The sequence below is a fragment of the Camelus dromedarius genome, chromosome X, assembly GCF_036321535.1.
Source record: "Camelus dromedarius isolate mCamDro1 chromosome X, mCamDro1.pat, whole genome shotgun sequence".
Taxonomy (NCBI): Eukaryota; Metazoa; Chordata; class Mammalia; order Artiodactyla; family Camelidae; genus Camelus; species Camelus dromedarius.
This window is the reverse complement of record NC_087472.1, coordinates 60,761,170-60,786,932: the sequence shown is the minus strand read 5'-3', so window position 1 is coordinate 60,786,932 and position 25,763 is coordinate 60,761,170. Positions and strand designations below refer to the sequence as shown.

Here is a 25,763-nt window from a genome sequence, read left to right as displayed (position 1 = left end):
AATCAGTATCATCCAAAAGTCACACCAATATTTCCTCAGCATTGTGTTTTACTTTTGGGGGGAAGAGATAGAAGGAGAGAGGGGGAAAAACAGGGTTCCACTGGAGTCTCCAAAGTTTATGAGACTGGTAGTGTAAGGATGGGATCAGAAAGCCAGGCAGATTAGATGGGAGAACCCCCCCCACCAAATCCCTGTTTTTCTACTGATTTCTATACTCTGATGAAAATGCTATGACATGTGTGGAACTGCCTAGCACATGGTATTTAATAAATGTCAGTTGCCTTTTCTAGCAGGGTTCTCCAAAAGCTAAGCTATACCCAGACATTGTCATCCTTCTCCTTTCCAGGAATGAAGCTCACCTAGAAAACTGGGGAAGTGAAAGTGCAGTACAGTTTGGATAATGCAGTTGGCTAGCTTGCTCAGTGCAGGGCCTCGTGTCTCCCCATCCTCCCCCTCCACTCTGCCAGGGTGGGGCTGAGAGTAGAGCTCCCCAAGTGGCTTCCCTGAGGTCTAGTTAGCTTTTCCTGGAAGATTCCACAGGGAGGGCTGTGGGTTCCAACTCTCTAGTGCACAGTCCTCTCTTTTTGGCGATGATAATCTGGGGAAAAGAGGAACAAAAAGGAGGAAAAGAGCAGGTTAGTTTCTGGCCTGAGCTCCCAATCGCCCATCTCCAACTTGTGGGGCCTCTAGTAATCAGCATTTAAAGAGTTCCTACTGAGGGCCCTGCCATGTAAGCGAAGAGTGGCACTTACTGTAGGGAAAGAAGCGGACACGCATGCTGATTTCGCGAGCTGTCTTCAGGATCTCAACAGCCTGGAAGGAACACAGCAGCTTGTACAAATGAAGAGATATAACCCAGGACAGAAGCACAACAGGAGGAAAGTAGTTTGCCACTCCAACCTCCTGGGTCACTAATAGCAGCTTCCCTCTTATCAAAGAGAGATTCTTTCCTATCAAGTCACAGATTAGGCTAATCCTGTCCAATGTGTCCTACCTGTGATGGCTTGTTGCCTGACCACAGCCCAGGTGCTGTGCTCACCTTGCTGTGCTCAATATCTTGGAAATCCACATCATTCACCGCTAGGACTTGGTCTCCTTCCTGAAGTCCTGCTCGATGTGCATCAGAGTCAGGAATCACCTGTTGGTAAGGAGAAAATAGATGTGAGAGAGAATAGATAATTTCAAAGACTGTAAGTGAAATTAAGTGCTATTCAAATGTAAGGTACTATTGTTTTGTGTGTGTGTGTGTGTGTGTGTGTATGACAATGTAGGGAAACAGATGGCTTGCCAGGTGGGAAGTTTTAAGTGGGCAAAGGTATCCTCATTATGCCCCTTCAATGAGTCTACTGAATCAGCCTGCTTCCCCACCTTGGGACATCAGGGTTCTGCAGTCTGATAACTTAATAAAGGGAAGTTGCTGTCCATACTGCCTACCAGGCATACCCACCTTGGAGATGAAGATACCTAGCTGGGAGGCCTTTCCTCCTCGGATGTTAAATCCCAACTGTAAGAAAAGAGCACAGAATAGGGGCATCTAGTAGCATCACTGTATGATAGCTTGGCTTGTATCCCTCAGAGAGAAGTGAGAAGTTGTGGAAGTGGTATTTCAGCTTTTCTGCCCACAAAAGGAAGTTTCTTTACTTCCCTGCCTGCGTCCCAATCCATCCCCCCAACCATGGCCAACTTCTGGGTCCGGTACCACCAAATCTAGCCTGGAATAAGATGCAATTGTTCCATAAGCTCACCTGAGCTCCAGGGGGCTTCTTCAGTGTGACGATACGGGGCAGAAACTGGGTCAACTCGTTGTTGTAGTCTGGGTGGTATACCCTCTGCAATACAGCAACCCCCCAAATCTTACTACCAGTCTTACTACCTTCATCCAGAACACAAATGCATCACCCTGAAGTCAGGAAAAGGTGAAGTTACAGACTTAGGTTAAGGAGAACAGGTAACACTGTCCAAATGGATATATGGATAGCATGGGGAAATGCTAGCAGCCCAGCAGCTCCCCACTTCTTTACTTCAACAGAATGGAAATTAGGGCTCCGAATTTCCAAAATTCTCTGATGTAAATGGATTCTATCAAGAGGATTCCATAAGAAGCTCCCAGTGGGCCCAGTTGCTCAGAATCTAATCTGTGGGTCTCCTGGCTATAACAAAGGTTAAGTTTACTCTCCATTGAGCTTTCTAACCCTGACATCCTACCTTGTGTATATCATCCCATTACTATGGGGAAAAATCCCCTACTCAAGGGTATAGATGGTTCCCACCTCATGGGGAGGAATCCAAGCTGGCGGATTCTCATAGGCAGGCAGGAAAACCACTGGGTAGTCATCGTAAGGAATCCGGCTGTCCATCTCTGGTAAGGCCCTATAATGGAAGGGTGAATCAAAGCTGATAAAATGTGTCCATCGACAGATGACTGGATAGAGAAGCTGTGGTATGTTTATGCAATAGACTACTACTCAGCCATAAAAAATAGTAAAATAATGCCTTTGCAGCAACTCGGATGAACCTAGAGATTGTCATTCTAAATGAAATAAGCCAGAAAGACAAAGAAAAATAACATATGATATCACTTATGTGTGGAATCTAAAAAAATAAGACAAATGAACTTATTTACAAAACAGAAACAGACTCACAGACATAGAAAACAAACTTCCCCAGGGGAGGAAGGGGTTGGGAAGGGATAAATTGGAGTTTGAGGCTTGCAGATACTAATTAATATATATAAAATAGATATACAACAAGTTCACACTGTATAGCACAGTAAACTATATTCAATATCTTGTAGTAACTTATGGTGAAAAAGAGCATGAAAACAAATATATGTATGTTCATGTATGACTGAAGCATTACGCTGTACACCAGAAACTGACATAACATTGTACCTCAATAAAAAATATATATAGAGAAAAAAAGCTGGTGAAAATGGTTCAGAAGGGCAAGTAGCCCATGAAGTTTCAGAAAACAACTCCAACCCATTCCAAGGCTGTCAGTCTACGGGCCCAGCCCACTTCTAGGTGATAAAGATTTTGGGAGAGAAGGGAGAAAACTATCTACTGAGTATCTGGATGCCAAGCAACCTGTTAGGCACACTATAGAAATAATCTCCTTCCTCACAACAATCCTGGGAAACAGATGTTACCGTCTTCATCTTAAAGAAAAGGAAACCAGGATTGCGTCTAAAAAGATCTGATTACTTTTGAAATCCAAGGGAATGCAGACTTCAACTCTCCACAGGGACTCAGGGCCAGGCCCCGCCCCCAGCTTCCCTAAAGTGATCAGTACCGGTCGGGGGGAGGGTCCCCAGATCGACCTTCCTTTACCACCAGCCACCTTCCAGATTCCCGTCCCGCATCCTGCCTGAGTCCCGCGAACACGACACGGTAAATATTGTACCACCTCTCCCGCCGGCAGGCCTCTGCCACCTCGGACTCAGCTCACCGCCAATTCTGTCTGGGAACCGGAAGCGGATGTTCGGCGGGGTCTGAAAGGGGCGGAATCGGAAAGGGGCGGGATCAGAGTGCGGCGCGCGGGCCCCCCTCCCCAAAGCGTCTTCTTGCGCGCGCCGCGTGCGTGCTCCTCCTGCAGGCTGTCTGCGCTCCGATTGGCTGGCGCCTCCGGGTCCGATTTGAAACTTGGCGGTTAAATCTCCGGTTGGGACAAGGGCGGCAGGAGACCAGAGAAGAGACGTTTAGTTTGGTGAGTTAAGGGGGCACACCTTAGTTCAGGATCTGACTTTCCCGGCACCCTGGGACTTTGGTTCTTTGTCGCCATCTCCGTTGGGCTTCTCCTTTCCATTTCAGACGCCACTTCGTTCTCTTCAGAGGGTCGGGCTGACGGGCAGTCCTGTAGTGGCCAAGTCCGAGGGACAGTGACCTCCCTGAGGCAGCGATCCCGCTGGTAGGGGGAGGCTGCCACCATAGGCTACCGCTGAGTTCCCTAACCCACCCCACCCCCCGAGGAGGGCCAGAACTGAGGGAGGACGCCCTCCCACCCCTGCTGACCCACCAAGATTCATCAACAAGCATCTTTTTTTCCCCCGCAGAGACGGTGTCGAGTTAGGATCATGAAGGAAGAGGTGAAGGGAATTCCTGTAAGAGTGGCCCTGCGATGTCGCCCGCTGGTCCCCAAAGAGATAAGTGAGGGCTGCCAGATGTGCCTTTCCTTCGTACCCGGGGAACCTCAGGTGCGTAGCGAAGTCCGGGGCCTGCCTCTTAACAGCTGGGGCCGAATGGCAGTGAGGGGCGTGGTCTGGCCTTTCGTTTTTTTACTTACTTCTTATTCTTTGCCTTCTCTAGGTGGTGGTTGGTACTGACAAATCCTTTACCTACGATTTTGTGTTTGACCCCTCTACTGAACAGGAAGAAGTCTTCAATACAGCAGTAGCTCCACTTATAAAAGGCATATTTAAAGGTGAGGCTGTTTGATTCTTCAAATGGTTCTTGAGCATACCTTTTGTGTCAGGCACTGTGATTGGGTGCTTCAAATACAGGAATGAATGAAACATAAGTCCTGATTTCAAAAAGCCCATAACCTAGGGACTAACACAATGTTACTTGTGAAAGTATCTGTACCCTTGAAACTAGTTTTATACTATATTAGCTTTCTATGGCTCTGCTCATCTTTAACCTGTATATATTTTTGTTTGTTTGTTTGTTTGTTTGTCCTGGAAACTCGTTAGATTCTAAGCTCTTTGATGGGTGCTGATGATGATCAGTGTGCCAATCTACCTGAGGCCCAGGCACTGCAGAGCCTGTTGAGGGATTCAGAGATAAATAACATAGCTTCCGGGCCCCAGAGGAGTTCAAAGTCCAGGGGTAGGAGTGCAAGTAGATGACTATGTACGTAGTTTTAAATACATAAAAAATTAAAACCAATTTTGCTTCTATCTTTAAGAAAAATATTTTAAAACTTAAAAATATACAATAGAAATAGTAGTGCTTTCATACAAAATGGGATAAAAACAAAAAGGATGACACTAACTCAGCTTGGGGCATTTGGGCTGAATTTCACAACATAGGGAACCTTTGAGGTAAGTCTTGAATGATGAGTAGAATTCATTTAGGTTTCCTAAAGCCCCTGAATACTCTGGCCAGTTAAAAATCTTTATTGTGGAAGCTAAAACTTTTGTGTTATTGAAGACCACTGCAAGGTTCTGAAGAGGGGAGCAGTGCCTGCGATGTGTCTAATTGTTATTCTAGCACAGCAGTTATTCAGGATTCAAAGCAGAAGGCTATTTAAAAGAAGCATAACTGTGACATACTGGTCCCTTAAAGATGAAAGGGACATTTGTACATCATCTAATCTAACTTTCCACCCCCAAAAAAATACTTTCTAGCAATATCTCTGTTAAGTGAACTCCCAGCATGTCTTTAAATTTTTTTTCTTTGACAAGGATATCACTGACTCACAAGGTAGTCCTGTTGATTGGTTTTGGGACCAATTGTGTTAGATTATAATTGTGTTAGATTATATTGAGATGAAATTTGCTTCCCAATAATTTCTACCCAGTGATGTTAGTTCATCCCTCTGGACAAACAGAAGCTTTCTTCCAGGCAACAGCTATTCGCATTTTTTTTCACTTTTTAAAAAAATGATGTCGTGGCTCAAGGTACATTGAACACTTTGTTTCAAATTTTTATTAAATATTAAGTTAATATTACATAGTATATACTTATATGTTTATTATATTGTATATTGTGTTATATAATATTAATATTTAATTTTAATATTAAAGCAATAATCTCAAACTTATTGAAATGTTGCAAGGATGGCATAAAGCACTTTTTTTTCCTGAACCATTTAAGGTGAGTTGTTGACCCAATGGCCCCCTGAACACTTCAGTGTATATTTGCTGTAAACAAGAAGTTTCTCCTACAAAACTATAATACAACCATCAAAATCATGAAATTTCCATTGCTACATCACTACCATCTAGTCCTCAGACCTCATTCACGTTTCATCAATTGTCCCAATAATGTCCTTTATAGCAAAAGGATCTAGTTCAAAATCATATGTTGTATTTAGTTGTACTGCCTCTGTATTCTCCTTCATTCTAAAACTCCTTTAAGTCTTTTTTTTTTTTTTTTTGACTTTCATGATCATAACACTTTTGAAGATCACAGGCCAGTTATTTTGTAAACTTTTTCAGTTTTGGTTTGTCTGATGTTTATTTATGATTAGATTCAGGTTGTAATCTTCAGCAGCAATATCACAGAAGTGGTGTTGTATTCTTCTCATCCTACTTGGCAGCACACGATTTTGATTTGTTCCATTACTGCTGATGTTAATTTTGATCATTTGATTAAGGTGATATCTGCCAGGCTTCTCTACTATAAAGTTAATCTTTTTCCTATTTACATATTTGGAGGGCCATTATTTGATTCTGTCGAAGTCTATTCTAATTAACCATCCCTCCTTTCCTTTAGACATCCCTTAGACATTCTTTCATTGTCTTGTCATTTTCCTCAGAATGTACCTTCACAGCTTAGTAAGAACACTATAGTTCTACTTTCATATTCTTAACTTGGAAAACTGTGAGAATTAAATTATAGTCTTTAGAGGCAATATAAAGTAGAAAGTGATTCCAATGTATACGTGTTTGTTTAACATTGCTCTCGGTTGCAAAGATAAAGCCAGTATTTTTCAGTCAACTCAACGGCACCCCAAGTTTTTTGTAAAAACTACTGAAACTTGGTTTCCCTAGTTATTACTATGAATATATATCTGTGGTTTTGCAGAAGATTGTGGAATGTTACTCTCTTGCCCCATAGTCAGGCCAGGTGATATTAGCAATCTATTACAGTGAAAACCTCAATTTAACATCTTACCATCTCCTAGAACATCATTTAGACAAACAAGTTCTTTCAAAAAGGAAAAAAGCAAAGGGTATATATCACATTAAATTATACTTAAATGATGACATTTCTGTGAGGAGGCTGATAATATGGTCCAAATGCAGTCTGAGAATTCAAATAAGGAGTGGATGCTTTCATTGACTGTAAAAAGCAACTTTGTTGCCTTTTCAAATGAAGACTGTTAAAAGAAATATATGTTGGAATCCCTTCTGTTTAATATGCAGCTTCTAATTCTACTAATTCTTTATAAAGCTCTGAATGAGTTTTAGACGATCACTTGGCCACCTTCATTATCTCAGTCATATCAAGTGTTTTACTTCCTAGCTTTTAAGGGCTGTCAAGAGAGGCATACATCCTGGGGTTGGTATTTTTCCTCTTTCCTTATTTGGAGTAGTGCAAACTCATGGCACCCATATAACTTTTCTTTGTGTCTGACATTTCTAAGAGACCCTTGTCTTTATAGAGCAGTCTCAATTTTGTAACAAGTAATTGCTGAAGGAAATAAAGTATATTGATTGGATGAAAATATGTGAGCACCACTATGCATGTGACTTCTATTTTGCCAGGATACAATGCAACCGTCCTGGCCTATGGGCAGACTGGCTCTGGAAAAACCTATTCGATGGGAGGTGCCTATACTGCAGAGCAAGAAAATGAACCAACAGTTGGGGTCATTCCTAGGGTAATACAACTGCTCTTCAAAGAAATTGATAAAAAGAGTGACTTCGAATTCACTCTGAAAGTATCATACTTGGAGGTAAATGATCTATATTTAATTATTTTGAGTTCAAATTTATCTTTGGGTAGAAAAATAAATACAAATCAGATTTTTCCTGGCATGACTCAAATTAATAAATTGCATTTTTAGTAAGTTACATTTTAATAAATTGATAGAGAAAACTTACTGGCTCAGTTAGATCTGGCTCCCACCCAGTTCTTTCCTTGTTGTCAGAATAGTCTGTTTGATTGTTAGAGCAGTTGGCATTGCCATATAAAAAGATGATAGGAATCCTTTAATTCCAACTTGACCTCTATTATTGATCCCCTGTAGAGTCTGTAGAGAAATATTTGCTATCCCTTTACTGTTTTGAGGTTTGAGTGATAATACTACCACTCCATGAAGAATATTAGAAAAATTGGATGAATTACTGAGATGCATAAGTGACAGTAGAGTGTGTTTGTTCAACAGATATTTATTGACTACCTACTATGTTACAGGCCCTGTTCTAGGTACTTGAGATGTATCAGTGAACAAAACAGGTTAAAGTCCCTGCCTTTGTGCGTATTTTCATTCTAGTATATATCAGTATTACAAGTAGATTGACCAGTTATATTTAGCCTCATGGCACCAAAAACACATATTCAGAGAAACTTACAGCTTCTGGGAAACTAGCTGGTTAATTCCATAGAAGTGATAAGATGTCTTAGCTTTAAAGAACAGTAATTAGATGTATATAATTTAAGAATGCAATTATAAATTGTATGAGGTAGAGTTGGAAGATGGGGAGTTAAACATCATTAAGATTAGCCTAAGATTAGCCTTCTTGAATCTCTTGATTAACCCACTTGTGTCCAAGTTGACCAAATGTGAAAATAACTTAGGAGCCTGATATATTAAATACTAGCAACAGCAATAATAGCAAACAAACATGGTGCTTACCATGTGCAAACACTGTTTTAGTACTTCAAGTTCTGGTTGCTGTTGAAATACTGATTTCTACTCCTTTTTGCTTCCCATTTCCGCCCTCCACTAAGGACCTGTTACTTACATTTCAACAAAATTGGTGAAGGTGACATTGTTATGACACCATCAAAGAACTGAATTTGGGATCCATGTAACTTTTCATTGTGTCTGCTATTCCTAGGAGACTGTCTTAAGAGAGCAGTCTCAATTTTGGTATAAGTAATATATAAATTTATTCTTTTAAGTATCAAATGATTACGTGCAGGGTTAAAATCCTTTTCTTAATCATAAAAACAACAAATTTGTTGCAAAAAAATATTTAATAGAGAAAATCACAAAGAATTTAAAAAATCACTTGTGACCCCACCACTCCTCAATGATCACTGTTAACATCTTATTTTTACCACTTTGTTTTCAATAATACCAGATTTACAATGAAGAAATCTTGGATCTTCTATGCCCATCTCGTGAGAAAGCCCCTCAAATAAGTATACGGGAGGATCCTAAGGAAGGCATAAAGGTGTGTTTGCCTCTCATTTGATGTTATTAAAAAATGTTGGCCACTACTGAAGTTCACACTCCTTTTATTTGCCCCTGTGGTTTTAAATGACTATTACCATCTCAGTCTTTCAGATTTTGTGTAGTCCTAATTCCCTTTATTAATCTAGAATTCCTAGATGGGAACTCTTGCAGAGAAGGAAGTTTTAGACCTTTCTGTTACCTCTTGAGGGAATGCTTAGTTTTTTGTTGTTGTTGTTTGTTTGTTTTTAATGGAGGTACTGGGGATTGAACCCAGGACCTCGTGCATGCTAAGTATGCACTCCACCACTGAGCTGTACTCTCCCCACCTTGAGGGAATGCTAATATCAGTTATGTGTTTATTAGCTATTTACAGAGTTCTGAGGCTGAGCTGTCCAGTATGGTAGCCACTAGCCACAAATGGCTATTTAAACTTAAATGAACTAAAACTGAATACAGTTTAACATTCAGTGCCTTAGTCACACTGGCCACATAGCAAGTGCTCAGTAGCTGCATGTGGTTAGTGGATACTGTATTGGATAGCACAGATATAGAACATTTCCATGGTCATAGAAAATTCTGTTGGACAGCACTGTAATGGACATTGTGCTAGATCTCTGGGATGATAGTTTAAAAATAAAATAATATAAAAAATTTTAAACTTATAAGTACCATAGGAAGAAGAGATCACTTATTTGAGAGGCTTCTGTTACAAGGTATAGATAGATGTAGGATGAGAGGCCGTAGCTGAACAAAGTTTGAGGCAAGGTTGGGAGTTTTGTATATGAGAGTGGGCCAAATCCAGAAGCCAGTGTTGAAAACAGGCAGAATTTGGTTCTAGCACCAGCTTGAGTATTCAGGAGTGGGAAAATTTATGTTGGAAGTGGATAAAAATAGGGTAGTACAGACTGAGGAGAACTTGGTAAAATAATACCTTGCCCATCTTCTTCTCCTTCTCATCCCTGCATAGAAAGTTGAAATTTAGGGTACAGGTGCTTGAGGGGCAGGTGCCTGTGCTTCTGAAATTTTTTTTCCTTCTGGGTCATTAAGTCATTAGCCAGGCACTAAAGCAAGGCTTGAAGGATCAGACCTATTTTGAAAGCCTGATAAACATGGAATACAGGAAGATAATTTGGATAGTTGGGATAAGAAACCTGGGTAATATGCATGCTTTCACCAGAAAGAAGGTTGGTACCGAGCTGGCCCTTAACCCAGTTCTAAGATCTTTTATATGCCCCCCATACTAAGGCAGGAATTAAGTCCCAAGCATTATTTGAGGTGAAATTTGCAATACAGAGAAGTGTGAGTTTCTGACTCAGATTGAGGTGGGTAAGGACAAGTTGGTAAACACTCTTCAGATGGGATGGATGGAATGTAAGGATGCGGAGAGAAAGGCAGTAAGGGTATATTTGTAGTAAGGAATAGCTTAAACAGGAAAGCAGAAAATATACTCATGGGGATGATAAGACTAGATCAGTCTGTCTGGATTAAAGGATATGGGCTGGCGAGTAATAGGAGATATGTTAGGACCAGATTATGAAACTGGACTAAAGAGCTTAGTTTTTATCCCTTTGAATAGTATATAAGCTATTTAATACTGCCAAATGAAGGACTGTGGTGGCTACTTTTACCAAGTTTTTATCTTGTGTGTATACCTCCAACTAAGTTAGCTCCTGGGAGGTTAGGAGAGTATCTTAAAGTCTCTTTGTACTATCATTATCTAGCACAAGGCTTAGGAGTTTGGTGACATTTTAGGAATCAGGATTTTCAGAAGACTAAACAAGAATGGATTGAAAAAGAGAAAGAAGAGGACGAGGAAGGCCAAGTGGGGAAACTTTACCTTATTTTTCAAGGATGAAGTAATATGGGCCTGAATTAGGCAAGTAGATGTGGAAAGGGAAAGGAAGCAATGGATTCAAAAGAAGAATGACTCGGAGTTGGTGATAGATGAGATTTGGAGGAACTGAAGGTGAATCTGAGGTTTTGAGAATAGAGATCTTAACAGAAATGGAGAAATGGTGGCAAGAATCAGTGGTGGTGGAAGGAAGATGATTTTGGCTTATCATTTACTGATTTCAAAGTGTAAGTTGCAGTCAATTTGAAATAAAGGACTAAAAATCAGGGCAACAGATGTAGATTTGGAAGCTATAGAGTAATAAAATCATAGCATATTGGGGCTAGAAGGGACTTCCTAATCCTCTAGTTCAATCTCCAGAGCCTCCAAGAGCCTCTTGACTTGTATAAATTCTCCTGGATAGATACAGTACCAAGCCTAGGACCCTGTTTTCCTGGCTTCCTAATCCAATGGAAACAGTAACATGCTATTTCCCCTGGTGAAAATTAGGTATAAAATGGGTCGGAGATATCAGGAGGAATATAGGGTCACACGGAGGAGAAAGTAGCAAAGAGAAATACCGTAGCTATTTGTGTTGCTCTTGCTGTCCTTAGGGCCAAAGCTTTCCTTCACTTGGGGCTCCCTGGAAGGCACCTATCCATTGCTATCCTAAAATCTAGAGATCTTCTCTAGCTCCAGTATTGATTAGCATCCTTACTTTAGGTCCCTAGCGGAGATTGGAAACCTTGGTTTGCAGTGATCACAGAGTTGCTAGTTAAAATGGTCCTCATTAGCATAACATTAGCATGACTAGAACATCAAGGCAGTATTGTTTTCAACCACTATTCCTTATATTTCTGATGAAGTGTTTGAAGTTGAATCATAAGAGAGTTTTTCCTTTCTCTGAATTAGATTGTGGGACTTACTGAGAAGACTGTTTTAGTTGCCCTGGATACCGTTTCCTGTTTGGAACAGGGCAACAACTGTAGGACTGTGGCCTCCACAGCTATGAACTCCCAGTCATCCCGATCTCATGCCATCTTTACAATCTCCATAGAGCAAAGAAAGAAAAGTGACAAGTAAGTTACAATTTAAAGAGTCAAGATTTTTAACATTAGTTCTACTAAGGTTGACTAATAGGTTGCTTCTTCAATTGATATGACAAATGATCAGGCATCAGTACTCTGAATACTAGTAACAAATGGAGCCATTTTGGCTGACTTGAAAGAAGGTGAGAGCTGGCAGGTGAGCTTTCCTATTGAGCTACCCTCTAGCTTGTGTACCATTCTCACTGGGTCCTGTTGTGATCACAGGAATAGCAGTTTTCGCTCCAAGCTGCATCTTGTAGACCTTGCTGGATCAGAAAGACAGAAGAAAACCAAGGCTGAAGGTGATCGTCTAAAAGAAGGTGAGAGTAATTAAGGCCACAGTTGTTGATAAAAACTTCTAGTCCTTTTATTGCTATTGTTGGTGTCTTGACTGGGACATTTCAGATCACATTCTAACAGTAGCTACAATTCAAGCTTGAGGCTAATTTCAGAAATAGTGAAAAATTGTTTCTTTCCCTTGCACTCATTTTTTAATTTAGGTATGAAATTTGCATCTGGCCCTTGGTTTGATTTCATCTGGCCCAGGCAAGTTTTAGTTTTTGTTTTGTTTTGTTTTACCCCCAACTACTTATAATTAAAATCAATACCCTGATTCTGTCGTCTCAAGTATTCACTGCCCTTCCCAGATGTTGTCACTTATAAACCTCATCAGCATGGTTTCCATATCTTCCTTTAAGTTGTTGGAGATAAATAATGAAGCTCCTAAGGCTAAAAGAACCCCATGGTGTATGCTATTAGAAACCTCTGTCTAGCATGATAGTGATTTGGTAATCTGCATGCTTTGGGAATGGTCTTTCAAGCGATTATTAATCTATCTAACAAAAATTAACAACCAGCTCCCATTTCTCAATTTTGTACTTAAGGATCTCATAAAAGATTTCATCAAATGCCTTGCTAAAGTCCAGATATACTATGTCTATCATATTTCTCATAGTGACCAGCTTAGTAACAGTACAAAAAAGAAATAAGGATTAGCCTAAATTGACTTTTTCTTAGTGAATTCAAGCTGGTTTCTAGTGCTTATTCCATTTCTAGGCTCTTGCAAGCCGTCCCTGTAATAATCCATCCCTGTAATAATCTAGAAGACTTATATCAAACTTACTGGTCTGTAATTTATGGAATTAACTTTTACCTCTTTTTTTTTTTAAATTGAAATTACATCTGCCCAGTCTTCTGGAACATCCTTCTCTGTGATTCCTCAAATATCATTGACATAGCTTCAGCATTCTTGTTTGAAATTACTCTCAGTTCCCTCAGCTATAATTCATCTGGTCCAAGATATGTGAACTCTTATTAAAGTAGTTGAGTTCTTACTTACTACCTCTTTACTCCTGTTGGGCTTCAGTTCCCTCTTGGGGACTGAGAAGGCAGAAGCAGAAATGGTAATTGAGGAATTTTACCTCTTTTTCATTTATCAGTATTATACTGCTAGCACAAGGCAGAGACCTATTTCTCCCTCCAGCTTTTTGTTCTGAATGTATTTAAAAGTGCCCTTTTTGTTCTATGTTTGTACTTTGAGATTTAGCTTTCTTAAGACTATTTTCAAAGGTTCTTGTGCCTTTTTAAAATCTTTTTTTTAGGTGTACAGTTCTGAATTGTTTCTTTTAACAGCTTTATTGAGATATAATTCACATATTATAAAATTCACCCATTTAAACTGCATTTCAATGGATTTTAGTTATTCAGAGTTGTGCAACCATCACCACAATCTAATTTTAGAATATTTTCATCACCCCCCAAAAGAAACTCATACCCATTAGCAGTCACTCCCCATTCCCACCCCCTTCTCTAGCCCTCAGCAACCACTAACCTCTATTTCATGTAAATGGAATCATATAATATGACATCTTTTGTGACTGCCTTGTTTCACTTAACACAAGGTTTTCAAGGATCATCTTATAGTGTGTATCATTACTTCATTCCCTTTTATTGCTAAATCATATTCCATTGTACAAATATACAACATTTTGTTTGTCCATTCGTCAGTAATATCCACTTGGACTATTTTGAATATTGCTCTATGAACAGCCTTGTATAGGTTTTTGTGTGGATAGATGTTTTAATTTCCCTTTAGGTATACACCTAGGAGTGTAATACCTGGATCATATGGTAACTGTTTAAATTTCTTTTTTAAAAAAATTAAGATGGAATTAATAGACTGCAAAACTCACTCTTTTTAAAGTGTACAATTCAGTGATTTTTTAGTATATTCACAAAGTTGTATAACCATCCCCACTATACATTTTAGAGTATTTTCATCACCGCAAAAAGAAACCCACACCCATTAGCAGTCACTCATTTTTCCCCGTTACCCACCCCTCCTACCCCACCCCCAGGCAATAACTAATCTTTCTGTCTTTATGGATTTGCCTGTTCTGGACATTTCATATAAATGTAACCATATAATATGTGATCTTTTGTGGCTGGATTCTTTCACTTACATCTTTTCAAGGTTCATCCATGTTGTAGCATGCATCAGTACTTCATTCCTTTTTATTGCCAAACAATATTCCACTACATTAATATATTATTTTTATTTATCCATTCATTTGTTGATGGACATTTGGATTGTTTCCACTTCTGGTTATTATGAATAATGCTGCTATGAGCATTGATGTACAGGTTTTCATCTGGATGTATGTTTTCACTTCTCTTGGGTATATAACTAAGTGGAATTGCTCAGTCATATGACAACTCTGTGTTTAACTTTTGGAAAAACTGCCAGACTGTTTTTCATAGCAACTATACCATTCTACATTCTTACCAGCAATATATAACGATTGTTAATTTCTCCATATTCTTAGTTTTATCATGTCTTTAATTTTAGCCATCCTAATGTGTATGAAGTGGTGTCTCATATTGGTTTTGGTTTGTATTTCCCTGACTGCTAATAATGTTTCATGTGCTAATCAGCAATTTGTGTATCTTCTTTGCAGAAATGTCCATTCAGATTCTTTGCCTATTTTTACAATTGGGTTATTTATCTTTTTATTGTTGAGTTGTGTGTGTTCTTTATATATTCTGGACACTAACCTCTTATCATTTATATGCCTTGCAAATATTTTCTTCTATTCTTTGGGGTTTTTTTTCATTTTATTGATAGTGTCCTTTGAAGCACACATCTTAAAATTTTTTTGATGAAGTCATTCATCTATTTTTTCTCTTGCTGCTTGTGTGTTTGGTGTCATATCTTTAGAAACTATTGCCTAATACAAGGTCACAGAGATTTATGCCTTTGTTTTCTTCTAAGAGTTTTATGGTTTTAGATGTTACATCTAGGTCTTTGATCCATTTTGAGTTAATTTTGTATATAGTGTAAATGGCAGTCCAAACTTTAATCTTTTGCACGTAGATACTCAGTTATCCCAGCATCATTTGTTGAAAAAACTATTCTTTACCCATTGAATTGTCTTGGCATCCTTGTCAAGAAGCAACTGGACTCTCAAGTCTATTCCATTGCTCTATATGTCTATCCTTATGCCATTACTACACCGCCTTGATTGCTGTAGCTTTGTAGTAAGTTGTGAAATTGGGAAATGTGAGTGCTCCAACTTTGTTCTTTTTCAAGGCTGTTTTGGCTATTCCAGGTTCTTTGCATTTTCATATGCATATTAGGATCAGCTTGTCATATTATGCAAAGAAGCCAGCGGGGATTTTCACAGGGATTTTATTGAATCTGTACATCAATTTAGGAGGCATTGGCATCTTTCAAGCCTTTCGATTCATGAACATCGGATGTCTTTCCATTTATTTAGGTCTTCTTTAATATCTTTCAATAGTAATTTAAAAAAATTTTCAGAGCATAAGTTTTACACTTCTTTTATTAAATTTATTCCTAAATATTTTATTATTCTCAATGCTTTTGTAAATGGAATTGTTACTTAATTTCATTTTCAAATTGTTTATTGAGCTTTGTGTATTGATCTTGTGTCTCCAAGCTTGCTGAACTTGTTATTTCTAATAGTTTTTTTAATGGATTCTTTAGGATTTCTATATACAAGGTAGATCACAAGATAGTCATCTGTGAACAGAGATAGTTTTACTTCTTCCTCTCTGGTCTGGATACCTTTATTTCCTTTTCTTGCCTAATTGTCCTGGCTGGAACCTCCAGTACAATGTTGAATAGAGGTGGCAAGAATAGATATTGTTGTCTTGTTCCTGACCTTAGGGGAAAAACATTCAATCTTTTACTGTTAAGTATGATGTTAGCTGTGGATTTTTCATAGATGCCCCTACCAGGTTGAGGAGATTCCCTTCTATACCTAGTTTGTTGAGTGTTTTTATCATGAATTTGTCAAATGTTTTTTCATCATCTGTTGACATGATCACATTATTTTTGTTCTTCTGTTGATATGGTATATTGTACTAATTGATTTTTGGATGCTAAACAAATCTTATATTCCTAAAATAAATCTAACTTGTTTTCGTTTAGTGACTTTACTGGACCAACTCTATTAATTCCCTGTAGTTTGTGATCACAGAAGTGTCTGCTCACTTACTTTAGTGGTTAGCTAATGATTGGTCTCATTTCCTTAAATGCCTTGAACCTGCAACTCTTCCAGCATTTCTCTAAGGCTCTGTGTATATGTTGGGGCTTGCCTTCAACGCTCAGGCTCTTTACAACTCTGTCTTAGTATTTGTATTTACTTCTTGAGCAGGGCTTCAAAGTCAGCCAGAGGTACAAGATGAAGGCCTTTTAGGTCTTTCCTAACCTTTTCAGGTCTTTCCTGAGCATGCACACAGTTTTCTAGCTCTCCAGAAATATATCAGAGCTTTTTAAAGTCCCCCATGGACATTTCATTCCCCAGATCTTCCTTTTAAGTTTTCAGCTAGGCTCTTGTTTGACCATGGCTATTAAGTTTGGTGTGTATCATCACTAGATAGTTTTCTATGCACATATGTATATGTACATTTAGTAATACATTTGTTATATGCCTTTTAAAATTTTGGCATTTCTAAATTTATTTATGTATTTAATACATGAATAAATTTCTAGTATAAAAACATAAACAATACGGATGAAGATAAAATCCCCCTTGATTTATCACCTAATCCTAATCTAGAAGTAACTACTTTTACCTGCCTGGTGGGTAGCATTCAAGATGTTTTTCTGTATGTCTGTGTGTGTGTGTGTGTGTGTGTGTGTGTGTGTGTGTGTGTGTATGTTCTCCTGTTGTTTTTAAAGATAAATGCTATCATACTGCATATATGGTTTTTCAACTTGCTTTTATTTCAACAATATATGTTTGAAATTTATATCAGTATACAAGTCTACCTCATTTTTGTAACTGCTATCTAGGATTCCACAGTATACAAAGTCTACCTTGTTTATTTAACTATTCCTGTTTTGATTGACATTTAGTTCAGTTGTTTAGTTCCTGGCTATTGCAAAATGATACCTCAGTCGATAGCCTTGCACATGATACACGAGTGAGAGTGTTCTCTAGGTTATATACCTGTAAGAGGAATTGCTGGTTTGAAGGGTATAAACATTTGAGATTTTTAAATACTGCTAAATATTGTCCTACAAAATGTCTATTCCAGTATGCACATCACCTACAATATATGAGACTATGTTTCCCTGTACTGTTGACAATATTGGATATGATTGACCTTTTTTATTTTTGCTTATCTTAAACATTGCATATTAGTTTTTGAAATTTGTATTTCCCCAATTACTTGTGAAATTGGGCATCTTTTCAGTTATTGGCCATTTCGCTTTCATTTCTATGAATTGCCTGCTCACATCCTTTGTTGTGTTTTTTGTTTTTTGTTTTTCCTTTCAGGTTGACTTTTTCTTGTTTTTCTTGTTATTTTTCTTGTTGACTTTAGAAGTTGTTTATATATTCTAGATATTAATCCCTTGTTACGCATATTGCATATATTTTTCTCAGTCTCATTTTTTAACTTTGTTAATCTTTTCATTCACGTCTTAAGTGTTTCTTCCTATATAGTTTTTTCTTGAGGTAAAATTTATATATAATAAAATGCACATATTTTAAATGCTCAATTTCTTGGGTTTTAATAGTTGTATTCTCTCATATAACTACCACCCAAAACATGATAAAAAAAAAGTTCCATCTCCCTTAGAAAGTTCTCTTGTGCCTTTTTCCAGTCAGTCCACCATTCCCATATTCTACCTTAAGCAGCCACTTTACTTCTATCACCATGGATTAATTTTACATGTAGGCTTCATATAAATGGGATCATACCATTTTTCACGTGTCTGGCTTCTTTTGCTCAACATAAGGTTTGGAGGGGGAGGTTTTTTTCATGTTCTTTCTTTGATTAATAATGTGTTCCTTTGTACTGCTTCATAATATTCCATTATATGATTATACCACTATTTGTTCTTCCATTCTCCTATTGATGGAAACTAGGGTTATTTCCAGTTTTTAGTAATTATGAATAAGGCTGCCCTGATGAACATTCATGTACAGGTCTTTTTGTTAACATATATTTTTATTTCTCTTGGGTAAATACCTAGGAGTGGAAGAGGTAGGTGTTTGCTGAATTGGATGAGGAAGTGCCTAACCGTTCTCTAATATGGTTTGTACCATTTTATACTCCAGCAATATATGAGAGTTCCAGTTTATCACACAAGTTCATAAACAAAGATAGATGTTATCTTAGAAGTGGATGTCAAATGCATCTCATCATGGTTTTAATTTGCATTTCCAAGATGACAGCATTGAGCCCCTTTTCATATACTTACAGTCTAGTCATATATCTTCTTTTTTGAAGTCTTAAAGTTTCTTGCCCATTTAAAAAAATTGTGTTATTCATCTTTTTATTGATGATTTGTGGGAGTTCTTTATATATTCTGGATTCAAGCATCAGATAACGTATGTTGCAAATTTTTTTTTCCTGTCTGTGGCTTGTATATCTTTTTTGATATCTTTGATAAGCAAACATTTTAATTTTGGTGAAGTCCAGTTTATCAACTTTTTTCTTTAATGCTTAGCATTCTTGGTATCCTATCTAAGAAATCTTTGCCTACTCAAAGTCATGCAGATAATTTCCTATGTTTTCTACTTGAAGCTTTATTGTTTTAGCTTTTACATTAGTTGTGTAATCTATGTTGTATTAGTTTTTGGTTATAAAGTGAGATAGGGGTTGAAGATCATCCCTCATCCCCCACGGATATCCAGTTCTTCTAGCACCACTTAGTAAAAAGAAGGTCGTTTACCCACTAAATTGACTTAGTGTCTTGGTGTACTGGGCTGACCATATGTGTTCTTGTCTATTTCTGGACACTATTCTACCCTATTAGTGAATTTGTTTATTCTTAAAACTTTTAATAAGTCTAATTTATTGTATGTTTTAATCTCTGGGAGGGGAAGTTTCCCCTCACTTTTCTTACATCAGAACTGACTTAATATTTTCTCTTCCAGGTGAATTTTAGACTCAGATTATCAAGTTCTATGAAAAATATTTTGGGGATTTTTATTGAGAACTGAATTCAATTTATAGACTAAGTATAACTGAGCCTACCCATCCAGGAGCATGGTCTCACCACATTTATTCAAGTCTTCTTTATGTCTTTCAGTAAGCTTTGTAGTTTTCTTAATGTAATTTTTACACCACATATCTTGGTAGGCTTATTCTGGAATATTAAAGTTTTTGTTGCTATTTTGAATACTTCTTTTTCTATTTTATTTTCTAATCCTGTTTAGGAAAAGTATTAATTTTCAAATTTTGGTCTTATATCTAACCACATTGCCAAATTGCTCTCTTAGTTTCTCATAATTTGTCAGTTTTGTTTCTTGGATTTCCAAGGTAGGTATTCACATTATTTTCAAGTACACACTTTGGCCTCTTCTTTTCCAACATTTGTATCTCATTTCTTTTCAGTATAAGGTTAAATAGTACCAATGATAATAGCCATTCTCATCTTTTGTTTCCTGTTTTTGCTCTAACCAGAATGTTGCTAGTGTTTCACCTTTGTCTACTGTACATTTCTGGCAGATAACCTTTATCAAGTTAAAGAAGTGACTTTTTAGTCCTAGCTTGCTAAGAATTACGTATTTTTAGAATAAGAAGTGAGTATTGCATTTTATCATTGATTAGAAATTAATGAACATGTAGTTTTTCTTTTTTTAACCTATTGATAGAATGAATTGTAAAAATTAATGTTCTGTCATTGAATCATCCCCAGTTGACCATGATAAATTATTCTTTCTGTGCATTGCAGGATTTCATGTACCATGTTCCAATTTATATATTTGTTCTGACATTTATATATCTGTTCCTGTGAGAGAGTAGCCTACAACTTTTTTTGTATGTATGTTCTTCTTGTTTTGGTTTGAAGTTTTGCCAAATGTATAAAATGAGTTGGGAAGCTTTCAATTTTTTTTCTGTGCTCTGGTATAGTTTCTATAACATGGGAATTATCTTTGAAGTTTTCTTGAAGATTTGATTTTCTATATCTTGAGCCAGTGTTTGGTAATATATATTTTCTTAGAAAATTATGTATTTTGTCTAGATTGTCAAATTTATTGGTATAATATTGCATATAGATTTACTTTGTTTTTAATCTCCTTGATATCTATAATTATGTTTCTACTTTCATTTCATTTGTTTATATATCTTCTCTATTTTTTCTATCATATTTGACAGATTTGTTATTTTACTTTTTTCCCCCTTTTTATTTTTTTTACTCTCAGGTATTGACTTCCTCCCAGATTGTTTTATTTTGTTTTATTGTATTCTTTTTATTGCCTCCTGAGTTGAAAGCTTAGTTCTCTTCTTTTCTTCACTTCATTGTCTTTTTTGTAAAGCTTTTCAAGAATATTCAGAAGAGGTCAGGATGGTATGAACCCTCCATGTACCTGTCACACAGTTTCAACAGTGACCAATTTATGATCAGTCTTGTTTTATCTGTATCCTAACCACTTTTTCCCTGTGATATTATTTTGAAGCAAACCCCAGACATATGGCTTTATTTATTTCAGTCTGTATCTGAAAAAAATAAGAACTCTTTTAAAAATATAATCTCTTAAAAATTAATAATAATGACAATATTATCAAATATCTAGTCAGCTTTCAAATTTCCAAGTCTCATTGATTTTACTTATTTGGATCAGGATTTAAACAAAGTCCACATGTTGTTATTATTCGGTAGGTCTTTTAAGTCTCTTTTATTTTTTTTATTTTTATTTTTTTAAGTCTCTTTTAACCTATAAGTATCTCTCCATCTCTCCTTACCCCTCAACTTCCTAGAATTTATTTATTAAAGAAAACAGGTTGTCTTGTAGGATTTCTCGTAGTCTGAACTTCATTGATTGCATCCTCATATAGTTTTTTCTTTACATTTTTTATTGAGTTATAGTCATTTTACAATATTGTGTCAAATTCCAGCGTAGAGCACAATTTTTCAGTTATACATGAACATACATATATTCATTACACATTTTCTTTCTCTGTGAGCTACCACAAGATCTTGTATATATTTCCCTGTGCTATACAGTATAATCTTGCTTATCTATTCTTTAATATGTTTCTCTTTCCTTTGTATTTCCTACAAATTGGTAGTTGGATCTAGAGGCTAAATCACATTTAGGATCCGTTTTTAAATTTTATTTGTACATACTGTTTGATTATGTCTCTTTTGGTGGTATAGTTCATTTATTTTCAGTTGTCCCTGTCTAAAAAGATATATTTAAAACTATACATTTTCTTCTAAGTATCTCTTGGGTATAATCTTATAATTTTGAAAAATAATACTCTTAACTGTTCATTTTTTAATATTTTATTTATTATTGTATTACTTAATTATTTTTTTGGTGGGGTGGGAGAGGTAATTAGAGGTACTAGGGATTGAACCCAGGACCTTGTGCATGCTAAGCATGTGCTCTAACACTTGAGCTATACCTCCCCCTTAACTGTTCATTTTTAAATAGGATATTTCCTTTTTAGTTTTCTCTTTAACCTAAGAGTTATGTAGAAGGTAATTCTATGTATTCTTTTGTTGTTAATTTCTGATTTATTGCAGTGTGATCAATGAATGTATGTGATACCTGTTTTTTGAAGTTTTTGCCTGATTCTTGTTTGATCTTTGTTAATATTTCAGGTGCATTTGAAGACTGTGTTTTCTGTTGAGTATATAGTTCTATATATACCTATTAGATAAGCTCATTAATTGTATTATTCGGAGTCTCTAGGTCCTGTCTTGTTGTTTTACTTGTTATTTTCTTACATTATGACCAAGGATTTGTCCATTTCTCCTTGTATTTCTTTGTTTATGCATTACATATTTTGAAGCTATGTTGCTAGCTGCATAAAGTATGATGGCATAATATCTTCTTAGAGGATTATATCTATTTTGTCTGATTAGTATTTCTTCACCTACTTTGTCTTTGTTAGCCCTTGCTTGGTATGTCTTTTTGCATCCCTTCTTTGAAACTATGTAGCTTGAGTTCATTCATTCATTCATTTATACCCAATGGGATGTTCTTTTAACAAAAGAGTTTTATTCTACATATTTTTATGTTTGTGTTTGGACTTATTCCTACCATATCATTGACTAATAGCCCATTGGCCTACTCCTACTCTGGTACCACAGCCAATTATCTTAATTATTGTCCCCAAACTCCCTCTTATTTGCTGAATCCACTACTTTCAAGTCTGCTCTACCCTTAGAGTTGGTACCATCCTTTTACAGTGGTTCTCTCCTGTATATTTTTTCTGCTAGTCTGGTTCATCCACTTTTAGTCTCTCAAGGATTTTGCCATTTCTGTTTCACCAGTGATAGATTCACAAATGGTTCACAGCTTTCTCACTTGGCAGCATCTTCAAAGGCTTTTAGGGGCTCTCAAAGGAATTTCACTGTTTCATTAGAGTTTTCCATACACATTCCAGGTTGCCCATTTTAACTTCAGAGCTTCAATTTCCTCATTTGTAAAATAGGATTTGAATATGTACCCCCAGAGAGATGTGAGGATTAAGTGAACTCATATATGTAAAAATGTAGCATAATTCCTAGTATATAGTAGCCTCTTAATAATTATTAATTCCATCTTCTATGTTTTTACTTGCTCTGAGTGGTGGTTAATAAGGAATATAGGGGCCCTACTGATATTTATAGACAAGCCCAGGTGGACTAAGACCCTTAGGAGCTTGCTATGGTACCTGTCAGCATTTGAGATAGATTTTGAGGGTGGAAGAGGCTTGTGAGGGTGTCAGTTGTACCAGTGGAATTAAGTTTTCTTTAGCTAACAGAATATCATTCCCAAAGCCAAGCCCTCTACTGTTAGAGGGAATCATTTTCCATCTATTGAGAGCTAGGAAGGTTCCTATCCCCTATAAAATATTTTCAGAGGGTGGATGTGGCCCATCAGAATTTTATTGCATATTGCATTACTACTGGGGGTGGAGGAAGGAGGCGTATTCAAGTGTCCAGTTTGATTTATGAAGCAAAGAGGTTTATGACAAAATTATGACTGAGTCTTAGATCAAGTGGGAGATGTCATTAGCTGAAAGGGAAGCTAGTGAGAAAACAAGACATAGGTGTATAGGAAGCAGACAGCAGAGAGAAAGGTAATGAGTGTGATTTTAGATCAGATTTGGAATGCATATTAGAAAAACCTAGGAGGAAATGGAAAATTCAGAACTGGAGCTTAAAAGCAACATCTGGACTGGAGATAAATATTTGGAGTCTATGGATGAGGTTGCCCAGGGAAATTTGTGTAGAGAAAGACTAGATAATGAATGAGGAGCACTAATATTTAAGAGTCAAGGGTAAAGGAGCCAATCAAAGAGGTCAAAGATACACAGGATAGTAAGTAGCTAAAAAACCAAGGTAAGAATTTCTAGGAAGAAGGGATTGTCACCTGTGCCAGATGTTTTAGAGTGGTTACATAAGACAAGGACTGAGAAGAAACATGAATCTGTCCACTGAAGTTTTTGGTGATCTTTACCAGAGCTGTGTCAGTGGACTGGTAAGGAATCAGGGCAGATTGTGTCAGATTTAGGTGTGAATGCAAACATCATTCTGAATGTGTTTATCTTTTCCATTAATTTCCTTATTCTCGTATCCCTTAACAATATGTGGTGGTATTTTGCCTGTTTCTAAACTTTCCTAAGTGGTTTCATAACGTATGTTCTTTCATCACTGATTTTTTTTCAATGTTATGTTTGTGAGATCCATCCATCTTAATACATATAGCTCTGCTCTAAGTTTTTTTAAACTGGAGTCTTGAGTTTTCTTAGTATAAAATCATATCAGTAAAAAGAAAATGATCTCTTTGCCAATATTTATTCTGTTATTTCATTCTCTTGTTTTTTGTTTATTAGCAAGGAGAAGGATGTTGAAGGATAATCCTGGGCTTGTAAAGTTGCTTTCCTGGAGAGGAGTCTAGTTGCTGATTTTAACTGAAATAGTTTTAGTATTTTAATATCTAGAATGATAATTGCTTCTGGTTTTGGTAAATGCTATTTAATTCTTTTAGTTCCAGAGAGTCTTTTTTATGCTGTACTTTAATCTCCTTGAGAGATCTTTTTTTTTAAAGCTCAAGTTGTCTGTTTCCTTTCAGCAACTCTATTTCATTAAAGGCCTGTTCTGTGTTCTGCTTGTTCCTCTTATTGCCTCTGGGTCTCCTTATATGTATTGTTATTTTCCTTCGTCTACTTATTGGAGCTCAAGTCCAATACTGGGGTGCCTTACATCGCAGCAGCCATGTTAAGTGGAAAAGCCACAGTAGTTTCTGCCCATGAGCCAGGACTGGAGCAGCAGGCATGTTGTCAGTCAGCTTGTCACACCCTTGGGAGGCATCAAGAGCAGGCCTCTCTGTACTCTTGCTCCCTGGTGCTGTCCTTGTCTCAAGGTAGAGGAGACCCAACCCAACTCTTCAGCTTCTTCTCAGTATTTTCAGATCCAGTGGCACACTCACATGGGCAATATCGACTATCCCCTAGGAGTTCACAGAGTCCTACAGGCCAAGCCTTCACCAGGAGCCGTGTTCCCATCCTTGCACTTTGGCCCTCCTACATCAGACCCCAGGCCAGTGGCCCAGAGCTCTCATCTGTTCCAGAGATGAAAACCCCTACATCATCCCTTACCCTCAGTTCTCAGACCCATCCTGTGACCTCATTCTCTTGGTGACTACAGTACCTACGTGGCTCAAGATCAAGACTAGATGGATCAGACTTGGGCATAGAGGGCATCTGGGATATCTTTAGCCTACCATCTTCCCCAAATCCATCTACATTTTCAAAATTCCCATGAAGGCATGAGATTATTCATTTTTCTGAAGTTTTCTCGCTTTCCTGCTAAGTATTATTACCAAATTGATAAGTGAAAAATGATATCTCATTTTCATTTTTGTAGTTATTAGTGAATTGAACATACTTTTATATTTATAGACAATTTATATTCTGGATTATATTACCCATTCAGGGTATTTCTTTCCCTTTAGTCAGTGTGGGTGCTGTACATTTCTTGTTAAGTTTATCCCTACTTTTTGTTGTGACTTTGAATATAAAACATGTTCAGCGGGGAGGTAATAGCTCAGTGGTAGAGTGCCTGCTTAACATGCATGAGGTCCTGGGTTCAATCCCCAGTACCTCCATTAAATAAATAAACCTAATTACCTCCCCCCCACAAAATAATAAACAAACAAACAAACAAATAAATAAAACATGTTTAGATCACTGCTAGATAGATTATAAATAGCTTACAGATGGATGATAGATAGATTATTCAATTGAAGTATAATATACATGTAGAAGGGTACCCAAATCATAATTATACAGTT

The 25,763-nt window shown here is 37.1% G+C and overlaps 2 protein-coding genes and 1 non-coding gene across 7 annotated transcripts in view; 2 read left to right on the top strand and 1 right to left on the bottom strand.

Moving 5' to 3' along the window:
* Positions 1-30: 30 nt before the first annotated feature.
* PDZD11 (PDZ domain containing 11) lies at positions 31-3,480 on the bottom strand. 5 transcript variants are annotated; one of them, XM_031446457.2, is made up of 7 exons: positions 3,406-3,480; positions 2,271-2,370; positions 1,746-1,829; positions 1,448-1,504; positions 1,040-1,138; positions 753-813; positions 31-598 (listed from the first exon to the last, which is right to left on the bottom strand). In XM_031446457.2, the coding sequence occupies exons 2-7, from the start codon at positions 2,355-2,357 to the stop codon at positions 564-566; spliced, it is 423 nt and encodes a 140-aa protein (XP_031302317.1). In that variant the 5' UTR covers positions 2,358-2,370; positions 3,406-3,480; the 3' UTR covers positions 31-563. The 5 variants fall into 5 exon arrangements, with proteins under 5 accessions (XP_031302317.1, XP_031302323.1, XP_031302318.1 ...); XM_031446463.2 differs by having other exon boundaries at positions 3,403-3,476; XM_031446458.2 differs by having other exon boundaries at positions 3,320-3,470.
* A 143-nt stretch (positions 3,481-3,623) lies between these two features.
* The window catches only part of KIF4A (kinesin family member 4A), a 101,794-nt gene continuing 79,654 nt past the window's right edge, over positions 3,624-25,763 (top strand). The window contains exons 1-7 of the mRNA XM_010978747.3: positions 3,624-3,705; positions 4,052-4,192; positions 4,305-4,419; positions 7,430-7,620; positions 8,975-9,067; positions 11,813-11,979; positions 12,214-12,308. Coding sequence (XP_010977049.1) covers positions 4,073-4,192; positions 4,305-4,419; positions 7,430-7,620; positions 8,975-9,067; positions 11,813-11,979; positions 12,214-12,308 — 781 coding nt within the window. The 5' untranslated portion in view covers positions 3,624-3,705; positions 4,052-4,072. The remainder of the gene's footprint in view (positions 3,706-4,051; positions 4,193-4,304; positions 4,420-7,429; positions 7,621-8,974; positions 9,068-11,812; positions 11,980-12,213; positions 12,309-25,763) is intronic.
* On the top strand, positions 25,505-25,577 carry TRNAV-AAC (transfer RNA valine (anticodon AAC)). The gene has a single exon. It is a non-coding gene; the product is annotated as a tRNA-Val (tRNA).